This window comes from Myotis brandtii, unplaced genomic scaffold, assembly GCF_000412655.1.
Source record: "Myotis brandtii unplaced genomic scaffold, ASM41265v1 scaffold1172, whole genome shotgun sequence".
Classification (NCBI taxonomy): domain Eukaryota; kingdom Metazoa; phylum Chordata; class Mammalia; order Chiroptera; family Vespertilionidae; genus Myotis; species Myotis brandtii.
In genome coordinates this window covers 331,420-348,622 of record NW_005354058.1, presented here as the reverse complement: position 1 = coordinate 348,622, position 17,203 = coordinate 331,420, and the positions used below count along the sequence as shown (strand labels likewise).

Genomic DNA, 17,203 nt, shown 5'->3' with positions numbered 1-17,203 from the left:
TGTTACAATGTTCAAACTGCAGGCTCAGAGGCGGCAGCACAGGCGGGGAACGTTGGTTTCCTCCTTCACTGAAGGAAGCAAGCCTCATGTTAGTTTCAAGCTGCCTGGCTGCTGGCCGCGATCTTGGCTGTCAGTTAATTTGCATATCTCCCTGATTAGCCAATGGGAAGGGTAGCGGTCGTACGCCAATTACCATGTTTCTCTTTTATTAGTGTAGATAAAAAAATCAACTTCATTAATATCACCACAAATCTCATCAGAAACATCCTTAAGTACCAGAAAGCTGTCAAGCTCAGTATAACCGAAGTTTTCAAAAATTTATATTTTAGCTCAAAATCGTGAATTTTATCATTATGGCAAAGACGCTGTCAGCTGCTCTCCTTGATGCTTCATGCTCCTTTGCTCACTCTGTAGTTTGCTGTCTAGTGAGTCTTTCAAGCAAAAACTGTCCCATGAAAAACAAACCACACACAGGCGCTTTTTCTGGGGAGTCGCCACATCTGGCACGAAGCTGAGTGCTTTATGTGAACCTCTTATTCTGTCACCCAGAATATTAAAGATGTGTACTCAAAGGTCCAGATTTAATAAAACTAATCATTTTTAACGTTTTATCGAGGACATTCTTACATAAAAGTAGCATTTCAACTGTAAGTGTGTGGAGTGAGGAATACAGTGGGTTCTGAGGCCACTGCTCTGACCTGTGCTCAGGCTCCAGCAATTTCACTCACCATGTTCCTGCACCATCAGTAAAAATGTCAGCCCAGTGCAAAGGGCTCTCAGACCCCCAGAGGTTCACGATTGCACCGAGAATTGCTGCCCTAAAACTGTCACTGTCAATTGTGACAATCTCTTGAAATACCAACTGCACTCTTTTTCAGAAAGACAGACAATCTCTCGGCTTTAAACATCAAGAACTAGGCAACTAATTAAGAACAACTAAACAACGTGATGCACATTTTAGTAATAGGACCAATTTCCGTACCTGACACTGAGAGGGGACTCCACGGAGAGCCCCAGGAGGGCACAGGCATCCCGCGTAAAGATGTCACAGATGTCAGCCCACTGATTCGCATCAAGCAGGTGGACATATGGTGAGTTCTCAATTCCTTGTCTCAGGTACACGAGGCTGCCCATCAAAACCTGAATGTCTAAACAAAAAGCAGCAGCTATTTAGAGGTGAATGATTACATCTGAAATAGAGCTGGCTTGCAGGTAATAGGCTGAGAAAGGCAAGAATCGCCCCAACTGACACAGCCTAAAATCCTTCATTCACAATGTCTTTTAAAATTCTTGTCTTTAAGCTGGGTTTCTCCCTTCACCTTAAAGAAATAGCATAGAGAAAGGGAGAAAAAAAAGAAAGCACTAAATGCTGAACTTGCAGTTATTTTACTATTATAATTAGCACAGTATAATTACCATTATCTTGAGGAGTGATAACTATGCTATAAAAGGAGCCATTACGTATATTTGACTATCCAGTTCTCCAACACTGGCACTTGGGGTTAACTGCTGCCACCTGGTGTACCCTGAAACACTTTGTTGTGGCACTAACAGTAGCATGGGGGGTGCAAGTGCATACTTAACTCTTTCTCATGTCTCCTTTCAGTTTACTATGAAATCACCAAAAATGCAAGGTCTATGACTTTTCATTTATGAATCTTCAATATTTTATTTCTGTTCTAGAGCCCGTCACAGCTTTGTCTGTAAGTGATTATCAACTATAACTGTTTTCATTTATTAGCAAATATGTATTGATCTAGTTAAGATAAGCTTCAATTCCATTGGTGACTTTAGGCCTGTTGTAAACATTGATAACATGTGACTCCAGACTCACCTTTTTGATGATTTAGGGCAAATGGCTGAAAATTTTTAGCATATTGCAATGCCTCTCGCTGATTTGTAGTTCCACCCATTAACAAGCTAATAAAATACAGTCTATGTAGCTTAAATTCCAAGGAGCTGTTTTGGGCTATAAGCATTTCTCGATTTGATACTGCCCACCTAAAGAAAAAGCAAAAAAGATTTTAACAATAATTAAGAGCCTAGGAAAAGTGTGCTAAAAATTGTTTGAAACCTAGTAACATGGAAAAAAAAAGTGTTTGGTCTGCCATCTTGTGGAAGTTGCTGGTAACATCAATCCCTAGGTCCAGAGACTTGTTTAAAAAAAAAAAAAAGTAAAATATAACAATTACAATAAAGAGGCTTTTCAACCACTGAAAAAAAGAAAAAATGTTGTTAGGTGACAATTACATATTTAGTATAGTTTTACACTAAGGCAAGATCAACTCTGAAGAGTGACATAATAGATTTGTAATCGTGCAAGGCCATACTTTGAAGCAGGTGGCAGCCATGAGATTCACTATCCCATTGCCTAGATCAGCCGTGGGCAAACTATGGCCCGAGGGCCCGGCCCGTTTGAAATGAATAAAACTAAAAAAAAAAAAGACCGTACCCTTTTATGTAATGATGTTTACTTTGAATTTATATTAGTTCACACAAACACTCCATCCATGCTTTTGTTCCGGCCCTCCGGTCCAGTTTAAGAACCCATTGTGGCCCTCGAGTCAAAAAGTTTGCCCACCCCTGGCCTAGATCCACTACTCTTTTCCTGTTAAACTAGCATGTTTATAAATGAATCACAAGATTTGGAAAGAGAAGCATCTATCTTTAAACTTTTGTTAGGAGCAAGATTTTGTGCTACTCACTTTGGAATTAAAAACAGAAACATCAGTATACTCTCAAGGTGCTTTCAGTCTAATCAGGCAGACAGAGCCACATACACATCATATAGTATATTATATTGTGCCAAAACAATTTGTACAAACGTAGCGCTAACGAGAAAAAAAATTTTGAATGATCCAAGCTACAGTGAATCGGGCCTCTATAGTACAAACAGTTGCAATAACCAATCTTGAGCTGGAACTACCAGTTCAGGTGAACACTAAAGCAAAGTATATCAGCCAGCAGTTAAATTCAATTTTGCAATCAAGTGATAAGAGCACTACTTTGGTTCTTTGAACATAAGACGTACAAGCTGTTAGTATCATATTCTTCTTTAATCTGACCTTTAGTTGGACAAATATTCCCCACCTAACCCAATTCACTAAGGACCACTGGAATCTGAAGTGGGTATGAACATAACTGAGTATCTCTACCACTGTACGAGTAAACGCTTCAAGTTATTCATAATGAATCAGCTGACAGAGATGAGACTTCACAGAGCTGCACTTTCACAGGATCCCACCCTTCCCAAAAAGGGCTGCTGGTGCACACAAATACTCATCAATTTGCTGATCACCCACACCTTAGAGTCCAATCATGAAGCTTTTCTAACATCAACATCTAAGTATTTTTAAAAATATTAATTACCTGGACCTTGGAAAAATTTACTTAAATTTAAGCAAGCCTTGGATCCTTGCCTGGCACTAAGATGAATGCAGTCAAGTTGCAACACCAAGCCTGATAAATCGTGCTCCCAACAAGGTACTTCCAGCAGCTATCTCTGGCGAACGCCCAACACCAACCATCAGTACCAAAAGTACTGTGCTCCTGGCAGCTCTGACTTCAGATCCAAGAGTGCATTTAAATTAGGTCACTTACTTAAAGCTTATCCTACCCCTTCTCACTCACAAATGCATGAGTATGGTTTCCTATTAACAAGTGAGAGAGGTAGTAAAGTAAGCTTTTTACTTGTTCTGTTTTGATCTGAGGTATATGTGCAAACGTTTCTAGCGCCAAATAAAAACTACACATTTTAATAAATGATGAAAAACCAACAGAAAGAAGGCAAAATCCATACTGGGCAATTCACAAAAGAAGACAATAACCTATTTTGTTTCCATAGGCAAATGTTCATGATATAATGTTAAAGGTGTGATATATAGAAAAAAGTAACTTCCAGTTACCAGAATTGTTAACATGAATGACTCTGGAAAAGTTGGATTTCACGCATTATTTATCAGCCACACAGCACTGGCTATGACGCATCAGAACAGGACATCAACTATTAGAGCAGCACCGAGGGGCTGAAACAACCAACCTTGCGGACACACCAATGAGCAGCAGCTAACAGTACTCCAGGAGACAATGATTTTTGAAATAGTCCATGCTGTCCTATGACTTCTAAGTTTTCTACTGTAAACATATATTACTTTTATACATAAAAAGGTAACACATTTTTAAGTTAATGCAAAAGTAAAACAAAATTTCTTATCCTCTGAATATTACATTAATATCACAAGACAAGGATTTAAATTACTATTGTGAACATCTCTCTCCCTGGCAAAATGTCACTTTCCAACCTAAGGATACCCCCAAATATGTAAGCACACTTAAGCATTAAGGTAAAACCCTTGCCTGATAGGACCTCTGCCTCATACCCCCAGCACTGTACCCAGGCAGCCACATATATATTTTCTTAACCCCCTAATTCCTCTCCCACAATTAGCTGGCCAGATAAGCATAGGTTTTTTTTTTGTTTTTTTTAAATATATTTTATTGATTTTTTACAGAGAGGAAAGAGAGGGATCGAGAGTCAGAAACATCGATGAGAGAGAAACATCGATCAGCTGCCTCCTGCACGCCCCCCCCTGGGGATGTGCCTGCAACCAAGGTACATGCCCTTGACCGGAATTGAACCGGGGACCCTTGAGTCCGCAGGCCGACGCTCTATCCACTGAGCCAAACCGGTTCTGGCAAGCATAGGTTTTGAAATCACTCTGTGTTGCCTCCTAATAAGAAATTTCATATATCTTTATGACCACTTCGTGACTCTACATCTTTTGTGTGTAAGTTCCTGGTGAGGTTGCATTCCTTGACAATCATAACATCCTTTTTTTTTTTTTAATATATATTTTATTGATTTTTTTACAGAGAGGAAAGGAGAGGGGTAGAGAGTTAGAAACATCGATGAGAGAGAAACACCAATCAGCTGCCTCCTGCACACCTCCCAATGGGGATGTGCCCGCAACCAAGGTACATGCCCTTGACCAGAATTGAACCTGGGACCCTTCACTCTGCAGGCCGACGCTCTATCCACTGAGCCAAACCAGCTAGGGCATCTTTGTCCTTCTTAACATGGTATTTAAGAAACCATACAGCCTATAGAATTACACATTTGAATCTACTTAAAAACACAATACACACACTTCCAACTTTACATAAGTTTCTCAGAAATGCAGTTTAGTATGTGTGCCCAATAGTGAGATGTGGCAGGGGCCACCATATTGAACAGCACAGTTCTATACAGACTGGTGGTTTTTAATGAAGTACATAATATAACATTGCCTTATTATTGCTAGTTCCCTACCACAAAACCAAGAGATCTATTATAAACCAAGTTAACAATAGATCTGCATTTTACAAGCACAAACTCCAGAATCTTTCCTCTTAGTTTCCCCCTCCTGGCCTAGTTGAACTCCTCCTTTAAAAAATATGTTTTTAGTGATTTGGGGGGTGGGGGGGGAGTAGCGGAGGGAGAGAGAGAAACATTGATGGGAGAGAAACATCGATGGGCTGACTCCTGCATGCCCCCTACTGGGGATCAAGCCCTCGATCTAGGTATGAGAATAGAATAGCAATCTCTCAGTGCACAGCAACCTTTCAGTACATGGGAGGATGCCCAACAAACCAAGCCATACTGGCCAGGACTCTCTTCCTTTTTATGAAGACTCTCAATTTCTCTACAGTCCTGGCTTGCCCACTCAATTCCTTGGTGAGAATGTATTCAGGTAAGAGATGGCCATGTCTACTCGTCCTCCTGAGGACTACCTACTGTCTTGGGACTTCATGTACATGGAAACTATCCATGGAAACCAGAGTGGCAATGATTAAGCAGCTTCTGGTGTCTTGTTTTCTGTTTTAGTTTTGTTTCCCCTAGGTGCAGTCTTGCTGACTCAGGCTTTTTAAATAGCCACATAGAAGAACCACAGAAGACTCCTCATAGATATACCATTGGAGAAAAGGAATGAAGATTTGAATAAGTGGGATTTCCCCCCCAGAGTTTGAATTTTTGTTTTTGTTGTTGTTTTGTTGGGGTTCTTAATTCTGAAAAGGCAGAAGAGATCCGTAGAGGGATACATGTTTAACTCACTGTGCCCATACGCTAAGTCTGGTGGAGAAAGAGCCACATATTGTTCATGGCCTGTCTAACATAAAACCTTTCTATGGTGTAACTAATAAAATACTTTTTCTCCCTTCTTCTGTGAAAATTCTGGAACTTCTCCCTCTTCTCCCTCCCCTCCTCTCTCAGAACCATTCAGTTATTTTCTGTTCCCTCTTGTCATTCTATGGAGGCACTGCAAAAAGAACTGCCAATTTTAAAGGGCTAGGAGGCCCCGGGCATGCTATGGATATTGAAAAAAAAACAGGTTTCCAAATCTGCAAGGTTGAAAGTCAGATCCTAGACTGTGGAAGTCCACCAATGTAACATTACTCTGAAACACCTTTAGAAAGGCAGCCAACCGGCTTCCCCTAAAGACAAGCACTTTCTTTCAAAATGCTGACACCAGCTACAAGGATAGTTTCTGTTTTTCTATTATTTCTCCGTCTCTTTGTATTAAATTACTGTTATCTTCTGGTTGACACCACAGATGGTCTCTGACTTATAATGGACTGACTACTGATTTCTTTTTAACTTGACGATGGTACAAAAGCAATACACATTCAGTAGAAGCTGTACTTAGATTTTTGAATTTTGATCTTTTCCAGATTAGCGACATGTGATACTCTCTCGTGATGCTGGGCAGTGGCAACGAGATGATTTCACCCAACTGTAGGCTAATGTAAGTGTTCGTAGCACACTTAAGGTACGTTAGGCTAAGCTATGATGTTTGTTAGGTTAGGTGTATTAAATGCATTTTCAACTTACAATCTTTTCAACTTATGATGGGTTTACTGGGACGTAACCCCAGTGAAAGTCGAAGAGCACATGTAGTTATTTTTGGTTTTGCTTTTATCTACCATATGAAGGAGGAGGTCCTGTTTGTCCCAAGTTCTCCTTCAAACTATTCCAGCACTTATTTGAATGCCTTCTATGAAAATAAGCACTATGCTGGGTGCCCAGAGAACTTTAAAAAAAGATACAGTAATCTGGATAAAGATAAAAATCTGTACACAAACTCAGAAATATAAGGACAAGAACAAAAAGTAGGCAGGGTCCTAAATAGATCTGTAAGTGCGATAAGCTGTTCTTCTGCCACTTCTCTCCCCCATATCACATTCTTTTCTGCCTTTTTTCCATCGACTCATATTATTTGCAATTACTAGCTAACACTCTCCAGACATCCTTCTCATCTAGTCCTTCCATGGCCTCTGTCCATATTAAATTTTGGGGGGGGGGGCGGGGGGGGGCAGTTAGGGGTTGGCCTGCTCAACTGCCTAGGTTGCCTGGAGGTGAACTGTAACCTCTCACCTTCCTCTTCCCCTCATGGGTGGTTGTACATGCTTTCTCCCACAATGTACAAACAGAAGATGCCACACAACTGAAAGGTATTTTCCCCTTGTATCTGAACCAGAGATCCCCAAACTGATGTCCTACATTTTTCAACTTTTGCTACAAGCAGAACGAATTTTCTATACCTTGCCCATAAACAATGCTGATTAATATCTGCTTACATTTACCAGTAATAGGTAAAACTTGGAGAAGTTTGAGTTGTTGTAATAGATTTCTATTAAACTACCATTTTCCAAACATGTTCCACAGAACTCCAATTTTGTGGGTTTAATAGGTGGGTGTGGGGTGAACAAGGATTCTTTGGTCAAACATGCATGGGAAACATTGTGTTTTACAAAGTTAAATGAGTTTTTTTAGGATTGCTGATGGAGCCTCTAACATGCTAAAGTAAATCTCTTACAGGAGAGTATTAAGGAAATATCATGAGAAGCATTTATTACATAACAACCTTTAACTCCATATCCAGGTGTGTCACAATCTAAAATCTGCTTTTAAGAAAAAAATCAAAAGAATTATAAAGGTGCTATATCCATCAAGCACAATGGTACTGTTTAGGTGATATCTATCTTGTAAACTATAGTCCATACCTACTTCATATTTATAATTTATACAGGAATTTAGAATTTATCAATTTACACAGAAACCTATCTATCTCTATCTATCCATCTGGGCTGGTTTTAGAACTCTACAAAAATTTCTGAGAACTGACAAATGATCAGAAACAGGAAATTATGGTATAAAAATTAAGTAGGTCAGTAGAAGGAAAAAATGTGCATTTTATAAAATCAATAAGGATCCTCCAATTATTTTTCTGGTAACAGTGATCTCAAATACTGCCAACTTTAAAATACCAGGATCCTACGGCTATGATCTCACAACAATCACTGTTTCTATCATCCATCTATTCTTTTAGTAAGTTTTTCTCTCTCCTCCTTTTCTTTCTCCTATCTGCATCTCTTCTCCCTTCCTTCCTCCCCCTCCTTTCTTCCTTCCTAATAAATAACCCAGTATTCCTCACATTTAAAAAATTCTAGAACAGGGGTCACAAACTACGGGCAAGGGACAAATATGGCTTGCTGCTCGTTTTGTGTGGCAGATGACCAAGATGGTTTTTTACATTTTTAAAGAGTTATAAAATAAGACAAGAATATGTGCGCTAGAGTCTTATGTGGCTTGCAAAGTCTAAAATATTTACTACCTAGACTTTTACAAAAATATTTGCTGGCTCTGCTCTAGGATGATATTTATCACAGCTTACTCAGTAATTCAGATAATTCACAGCAATGACAAGTGCACAGTAAATAATTAAATTTTACAGTGGCAATTAGAACTCCATCATACATACCACTTAGTTCCAATTATGTTGTTTTTTAGAATACTAGCATAGAACTCAGCACATTATAGAAGTTCAAATATCAAGCTCTGCCTGCCTGAACAATAGTACTTCAGTTATGAAGCTAGTCTAAAGTGGTGGTATAGCCTAGATACAAGAAACCCTTCTCTCAAGGGAATTCAGATCAACTGATAAGTGAATTAAGCTCTAACCATTTCTCGTATTACACATCCCCCATATTCACTTAGCTAAAAGAAATAAAATAATTCTCCTTGATTTCTCTGAAGTCTATCCCAGGTGAGATATATATCTCAAAATCTTTAATGTGTTTTCTAATTACATTTTCTTACAGAGTTCTCTCCAAGTATTCAAAATAAAACAAACTCAGTAACTTACTCCAGAGCAGGTCGCAGAACTCTGACTTTTAATGCTTCTAATATTCGATTTAACTCCACAAATGGTTCTTTCTGACTGGGGTCTACAGAAAGACCAGATTCCTGTGAAAACAAAAAGAACTGTTATTAGCACTAATCAGGATAAAGAGATATAGTAAAAGCATATTCTAAATTTAATATGGGACAAACCTTAAAGATATTTCTTTTTAACATGTATTTCTATGGCAGAGACTGATGGTTGAGCCCTAGTATCATTCTTTCTCCTTTTCCAAAGTAGTGAATTTAAGCTGGGCATATAGCCATATGGAATAAAGCTGGGAATGACTACAAGATGTAAGTTCTGGCCAATGAAACATAAGCATGAACTCTTTGCCCCTTCCTGGAATACCAAAAAGTATTATAGAGCTTTCACTGGTATCCTGGACCATGGGGACAGGGGACGCCCTAGCAATAGGAGAGCTACAAAGAACCTAGGTCCCGAAGAGACTCATGGGCACAGCTACATTATATATGCTGTTGATGGCTTACTACCTCCTATTTCTGAGCAAGAAAAAGAAACTTCATTTTTGTTTAAGCCATTAGTATTTGGGGTCTTTGTTATTTGTAAATGAACTTAGTACTAAATAACATAATTTAGAAACTTTATATGGACACATACACAATTCCCATAAGGTACAGAGAAATACCCAAGTTATAGTTTATCTGTTAAAATAGAAAAGGCTTATTGACCAACCTAATGTTACAACTATTTAGAGGTGGCCAAATGTAAACTAAAGCTTTAATTGAAGTGGTGCAATTTTGTATAACTTAGCATCAGTAGTTCAATAAATTTGGGTTGCCATGCAAAAAAAAAAAAAAAAGGCTTAATGCTTTTGTTTACAGACTAGCTTTAAATTATTTAATTCTTATAGTCCTTAAAAAATAGCACATGGTAGCCAAGGATAGAATTTGAATACACATAAATCTGGTACTGAATCCTACCCAGTTCCTTTACTTAGAACCCGTACAGCCTTGGGAAATTTACTGTTCCAGACCTCAGATTCCGGGAGAAATAATTTCCATCTCCCAGGATTGCAGTGAGAATTAAAGGCAGGGCTTGACTTGTGGTGAAGACTCATATGTGTGGCAGCTGCTACCATGATGATTAAGTGGTATTTGGTAACTGTTCTGAAATCCTTACACTTATGTCTAATAGAAAGAAAAAACAAGTAATACTCATCTGAAATAAATTTTAGCTTGAAATTCATTTGATAAGCAAAATTATACCAGCTGGACCAGAAGAGACGAGGAACCATAAATCTCTGTCCTTTTCTATACTAACCTTCCCTATCAAAAGAGGAAATGAAGAAAGTAGTATCACTTCAGACCCCTTCACTGAGGAGCTGGGACCAACGTTTTGGGGCAGGAATAAGGAAATACTCCAATTAAGAAGTTCTAGGGTTATAATTTTCACCAGTTAAAAAAAGATTTCCTAGTAAAATTAGGTCAGCCCTGATAATTAAAATATTAAAAATCTAACTATAGCTAGAAGACTCTGGAGCTCGAAGGCTGTTCTTTTTCATCTTCTTGCAGTTTGCACACTATTACCTGGCAGAGCTCCTCAGCTACATCCAGCATTCCTTGTCGAAAGAAGTGCTCCACCATCACCTCATTGAGAAGCCGTTGGCTGTCTGCCTGCCAGCAGCCATCGATTCCCACACTGCTAATGTCAGAGTCAAAATTCTGGGGGTGGGAAGGAAGGATAAATAAATAAATAAATAAATAAATAAATAACTCATGAATTGATTAGGATGCATCACTGTATATCATTTTCAACCCATCTAAAAGAAAGAATGGCCTTCATTTCACTCTGAGATACCCCTAAACAAATACCCAATTCAAATTCATCTGTAGCCTATGACAGGGAGTAGTTTTTCCACCTGCTCCTTTTAAAACTTGTCACCCTCTTTGATTATTGTTGTAAGAGTAAACAGGTGATATTTTAGAGAGCATCCTGCAAAAATATATAAATTTAATAATGATTTATGTGAATAAATTGATTTTTTGACACTATACAACAGCAATTATTTTCAGAGTTGTACTTGTAAAAGCATTTTCAACACAACATTGTCTAATAGGAAAAAAAGCAAAAATCCATATGCTTAACATAGAATCAGTTAAATAATCCATGACACATCCCAACAACTGCAGTGCCAAGGTGGGGGCGGGGGGTGGATCCACGGTAGGAGCATGGCCAGCTGGTTAAGAGAGCAGGCTCTGGGGCCAATCTACCTGGGTTTGAATCCTGGCTCTATCTCCTACTAGCTGTGTGATCTTGACCAAATTATAAGGCCTTTGAGCCTCAGCTTCCTTACCTTAAGTAGAAAAAATCAACACTACCTCCCCATTTGGGCTGAATTGCATCCTCTCAAAATTCCTATGTTAATGAAACCCTAAATCCCAGTATAGATCATAAGTTAAAATGAGATTTTAGGGTCGATGCTAATCCATTAAGACTGGTATCCTTGTAAAAAGAGGAAATCAGGACACAGACAGGTACAGAGGGAAGACCATGTGCAATGGACTGAATATCTGCACCCTGCCCCCTAAATTCCCACACTGGAGGCCTAACTGCATGACTATTTGTCTGTGAGGAGGTGATAAAGGTTAAATGAAGTCGTAAGGGTAGGGACCTACTCTTAGAAGATAAGGAAGAAACACCAGAGTCAATGTTTATGTTCTCTCTCTCTCTCCACCTCCCTCCCTTCCTCCTTCCCTCCCTGCCTCCTTCTCCCCACCCCTCCCCATCATATGATACAGCGAGAAGGCAGTCATCAGCATGTCAGAAAGGAGGTTGCCCATCCTCAATAGGACATGAATTGGCTAGGACCTTGATCTTGGACTTCCCGGTCTCCAGAATTGTGAGGAAATAAATTTTTGTTGTTTAAACTACCCAGTCTGTGGTATTGTGTAATGGGAACACAAGCTGACTAAGAGCCACGTGAAGATGCAGCAAGAAGATGGCTATCGATAAGCCAAGGAGAGAGGCCTCAGAAAAGCAACCCTGCTAACACTCTGATCCTGAACTTCCACTCTCCAGAATTGTGGGGAAATAAACATGTTTATGCCACCTAGTTTGTATAGCAGCCCCAGCAAGTTAAAACACTCCCTTCCTGGTTAAATAAAATGGTAGTTGCTACTATTCTAGTATTACCATTCACAATTAAAAGGTGAGGCTCATTACTGTGTATCTATTAACATGGAAAAATGTCCCTAATACCTTAGGCAAAAAAAAATTAAAAACTTCTACAAAGTTATGACCCCATTTAAAATTTTTTTTTTTTTTTGTAATTGATTTCAGAGAGGAAGGGAGAGGGAGAGACAGAAACAACAGTGATGAGAGAATCGCTGCCTCCTGCACACCCCCTACTGAGGACAGAGCCCACTACCTGGGCATGTGCCCTAACCAGGAATTGAACTGTGATCTTTTGGTTCATAGGTTGATGCTCAGCCACTGAACCACACTAGCTGGGCAACCCCATTGTTTTAAAAAAAAGAATACCTGCCCTGGCCAGTGTTCTTAGTGGTTAGTGCATCGGCCCATGAACTGAAGGGCTGCAGGTCCAATCTCGGGTTGCAGGTTTAATCCCGGCCTTGGTCAGCGCACGCAGAGGAGGCAATGATGGATGTGTCTCTTTCACCTCTCTCTTTCTTTCCCCCTTCCTCCCTCTCTTCCACTCTCTCTAAAAGTCAATGGAAAAAATATCCTCAGGTGAGAATTAATAAAAAAATAAAATAAAGAATACTGTACCTTCAAATATTTAGGGGGAAAAAATCTAAAAACACGTGCACAAAAGTATTAGTAGATTGCCAATGAAAACTACCATGCTCCACACAAAGAACCAAATTCTTTTCATAATTAACAAATTAACCCAGTTCTGTGTAAAATTAAGTAAACACACTCCACCTTGTCTTTACCACTGAATGCAGTTATAAAATCAGGACACAATAAATGGAGCAGCTATTTGGGGACACTGAAAAGTGAGGAGGAGTAAGTAGACTGAGGAACAAGGTCACAGTGGTGATGAGTTTACTAGTTTTCTCTCCCCAGTATCTCTCAGCCTGGATGCAATGCAGCCAAAACCCAGAAATGGGCACCTGGAATGAGAAGCCCTTTAGTTCTGCCATAAGGAATAGGAATGGGCTTTCCTACCATTCAGCGAATAGGGGGAATCACATGCTTTTTTCCCCCTCCCTCCATTTTCTTTCACCTCTAGCTCAAGGCAGTCTGCAGGTATATTAGTTTTCTATTGCAACTTAAAACCACACTTTATTTTATTTTTTAAAAATGTTTTTATTGATTTTTAGGTAGAGAGGAAGGGAGAGAGGGAGAGAGATAGAAATATCAATGAGACACATCAATCAGCTGCCTCTTGCACACCCACTACTGAGGACTGAACCCGCAACCCGGGCATGTGCCCTGACCGGGAATAATGACACTCAGTCCACTGAGCCACACCAGCCAGGGAACAACACAATTTTATTATCTCACAGCTCTATAGGTCAGAAGTGCTTTATTCAAATGACTAAAGGAAAGGGGATCTGAAGATGACAATGTATTATAAACTCAGGAATCTGCCAATAACTCTCTAAATGTCTAAGTGCACCCTTGAGCAAGAATCATTGAGACTAATTACAAGAGTCCTCACAGATCTATCAGCCTCATTCAATACAAATACAACGTTGAGATTTATACTTGTTCATTTAATGATTATTCTCCAATCCCATCAACTCCCAACCAATTTATCAGGTGTCTGTTCTGCAGGAAAGAAAGAAAACAACTTTGCCCTGGCCGGGTGGCTCAGTTAGTTGGAGCATCACCCTGTACACCAAAAGGTTTTGAGTTCAATCTCTGGTCATGGCGCTTATGGGAAGCAATTGATCAATGTTTTATTTGGCAGTATGAATTATAAGTCAGAATTTAATAACTACCACCAGATCAAACTGCTCAGATCAAGCAGAAGAATTCCTTCAAATCTTTCCTTTACATATCACAAGGATATTCTGATCATCTAGGAAACTCTAAAATATAAGAGTCTAACATTTCAACAAATTGAAACAGTTTTACGATGATGTTTTAAAAAATATTTATTGTTGAGAGTATTACAGAAATCCCCACAATCATGCTTTTCATGTACCTTTATTTCCAATGGTAACTTTCTGAACCACTGTCACTACTATACAGGTAAGAAAAATCGTACAGGATATCCCTACTACATTCAAATAATGTAACTTACCTCCTAGTCTTGGGAAACACAACTAAAATGTAAATAAGCAATGCATTTGATGAAAATTACTGAACTTCCATCATTCTGATATTCTAGTTAAAACCACTGAGGTAGAAAAGTAAATTTTTTTCATAAATTACTTTCTGTTCACCTATAGTAAAATTTAAAGTTAAAATTATAAAAAGAAGGTTGAAGAAATGCAATACAGTGTCAGAACTCCTTTTGTTATAACTGCACGTTCTTACTATTGCATCAGAGCTAGGATCAGTTCCAGGTTCTGTTGCTAGGCGACCAAACTGGTTTGCAAGGCTGCCCAGAAAATAAGCAGCACTGCAAACCAGCCAAGAAGTGGCTAATGAAGAGAAATATCTATTATTAGCACTTCTGTTTTACTATAATTTTTCCTTTTAAGAAAAGAAAACTTGGAAAGATGTTCTTAAATGTGAAGTCAAGATTCAAAGAAGAATCAAAAGCAAAACACACATTCAAGGGTGTCTGCCTGGAGATGTTATGGCTTGGAAAGAGAAACACTAGTTCATAAGTCATTTCATGTGCTTCTACCATCAGTCACTTCTTTTTTAATCCTCACCAAGGATGTATTTTTATTGATTTTTTTTTTTTTTTTAGAGAGAGAAAGGAAGGAGGGGGTGAGAGGAAGGGAGAGAGGGAAGGAGAGAGAGAGAGAGAGAGAGAGAGACAAGAGAGAGAGAGAGAGAGATCCATAGGAGAGAAACATCCATCAGTTGCCTCCTGTACACATCCCGACCCACAACCTTTCAGTGCACAAGACTATGCTCCAACCAACTAGCCACCCAGCAAGGGCAAGTCATTCACATTTTTGATGAATTAAAAGTTTTAAAATCTGGAAGCTGAAGCAGAGGAGGGGTAAATTTATGAAACTGCCTAAACAGACCATCCTGTTGCTTTAGCTATAACATGAGCAGGCTTACAAACTGGGTAGACTTTAATGACTGGCTTTTTTGTTCACTATCCCAAACTAATCCATTTCTGAAATACACTGTATGAAATTATAATCATTGAGCACAATGATAACAGTATAGGACAAAATCTAGTATTTAGGGGTTTTTTTTGTTTGTTTTTGTGGTTTTTAAAAAAATATATTTTTATTTATTTCAGAGAGGAAGGGAAAGAGATAGAAACATCAATGATGAGAGAGAATCATTGATCGGCCTCCTGCACACCACACACTGGGGATCGAGCCTGCAACCTGGGCATGTGTCCTGACCAGGAATTGAACCGCGATCTCCGGGTTCATAGGTCGACCGGCCAGGCCAGTATTTGCTTTAATCATAAGTGCCAATTCTTTAATACTGTAATTTTTTTTTAAACTGCCCCATCTACTTTTGAAGAAAACTTGTTGGGCTACTGTTGCACCTACCAGGAATCAATTTCCCTTCTAGGCATCCAGTTATTCTGGTTTAGGAGTGAGAGGTAATATCGCACAGAATAATTAACAGAATAAAAGATCTGTATTCTAGTTCCACTCAGTTTGAAATAACATCTACTTCACATATAACCTACAAAAGATTAGTCTCCGCCCTGACTGGTTTGACTCAGTGGATAGAGCGTCGGCCTGCGGACTGAAAGGTCCCAGGTTTGATTCCAGTCAAGGGCATGTACCTTGGTTGCGGGCACATCCCCAGTGTGGGGTGTGCAGGAGGCAGCTGATCGATGTTTCTAACTCTCGATCCCTCTCCCTTCCTCTCTGTAAAAATCAATAAAATATATTTTTTTAAAAAAAGATTAGTCTCCAAAAGTTGTTTTTTCATTATAAATTCCTACCAATAAAAATTAAAGACCAATAACCTAATATTAAAAAAAATGGGCAGAAAATAAGCAAGAAACTCACCAAAGGAGTAAATTCTAACAATCAAATATAGAAAAAGATGATGAAGGAGTTCAGCAGCTTGATTCATTGGTTGAGCATCGACCCATGAACCAAGAGGTTACCAGTTCAATTCCCGGTCAGGGCACACAAGTGGGTTATGGGCTTGATCCCCAGAATGGGTCATGCAGGAGGGACAATTGATGTGTTTCTCTCTCATCAGTGTTTCTATCTCTATATACCTCTCCCTTTCTCTCTCTCTAAAATCAATAAAAGTATATTTTTTGAAAAAGATGATGGAAGCAAATTAATACTAGATACCATTTAATATCCATGTGAGATTAACTTAAAATTTTTAAAAAGCTAATAAAACCAAGTGTACCTGAGAATCTAAGAAACAGGAACTCATACATAAGGGCAAAATTGCCAATTGATTCAAAAAGTTAGCAAGCCCAGTAAAGCTGATGATGAGGCACATGCCTTATGATGAAATAATCCATATTTAGGCATAGACCAAACAGCAGTGCTTTGCAAACTATGCACTAGAAAATATATTTAGTAGTGTATCATGATCAGCATTTATAGATACATTTTAGATGTAGATGCTACCTTTTTAGACATTCCATTCCTCCATTGTATTATATTCATATCTCTATTTTGGTTTTCAAAGTTAAAAGCAGGTTTTGCCAGATCAAGAAAAGGGGGTGGGGAGGGGAGATAAAACCAAACTGGTAAGTTTTTACTTTGTAAACAAGGAGGAGTAATGGGGCATGGTCAGAGATATAACAAACTACTCTGCTGGGCCTTAAGATCCTTAAAATCCTTCATAATGTAACCATCTGTCACACTTGCATCCTATCTTCTCACAATTATTTTGCATTTTATTTTACACTGGAGGCCCAGTGCACA

The 17,203-nt window shown here is 38.9% G+C and overlaps 1 protein-coding gene across 1 annotated transcript in view; it reads right to left on the bottom strand.

Moving 5' to 3' along the window:
* The window catches only part of RMND5A (required for meiotic nuclear division 5 homolog A), a 94,416-nt gene that overhangs the window by 11,282 nt on the left and 65,931 nt on the right, over nucleotides 1–17,203 (bottom strand). The window contains exons 4-7 of the mRNA XM_014530222.1: nucleotides 10,769–10,903; nucleotides 9,183–9,283; nucleotides 1,835–2,001; nucleotides 983–1,148 (exon numbers count right to left, since the gene is read on the bottom strand). Coding sequence (XP_014385708.1) covers nucleotides 983–1,148; nucleotides 1,835–2,001; nucleotides 9,183–9,283; nucleotides 10,769–10,903 — 569 coding nt within the window. The remainder of the gene's footprint in view (nucleotides 1–982; nucleotides 1,149–1,834; nucleotides 2,002–9,182; nucleotides 9,284–10,768; nucleotides 10,904–17,203) is intronic.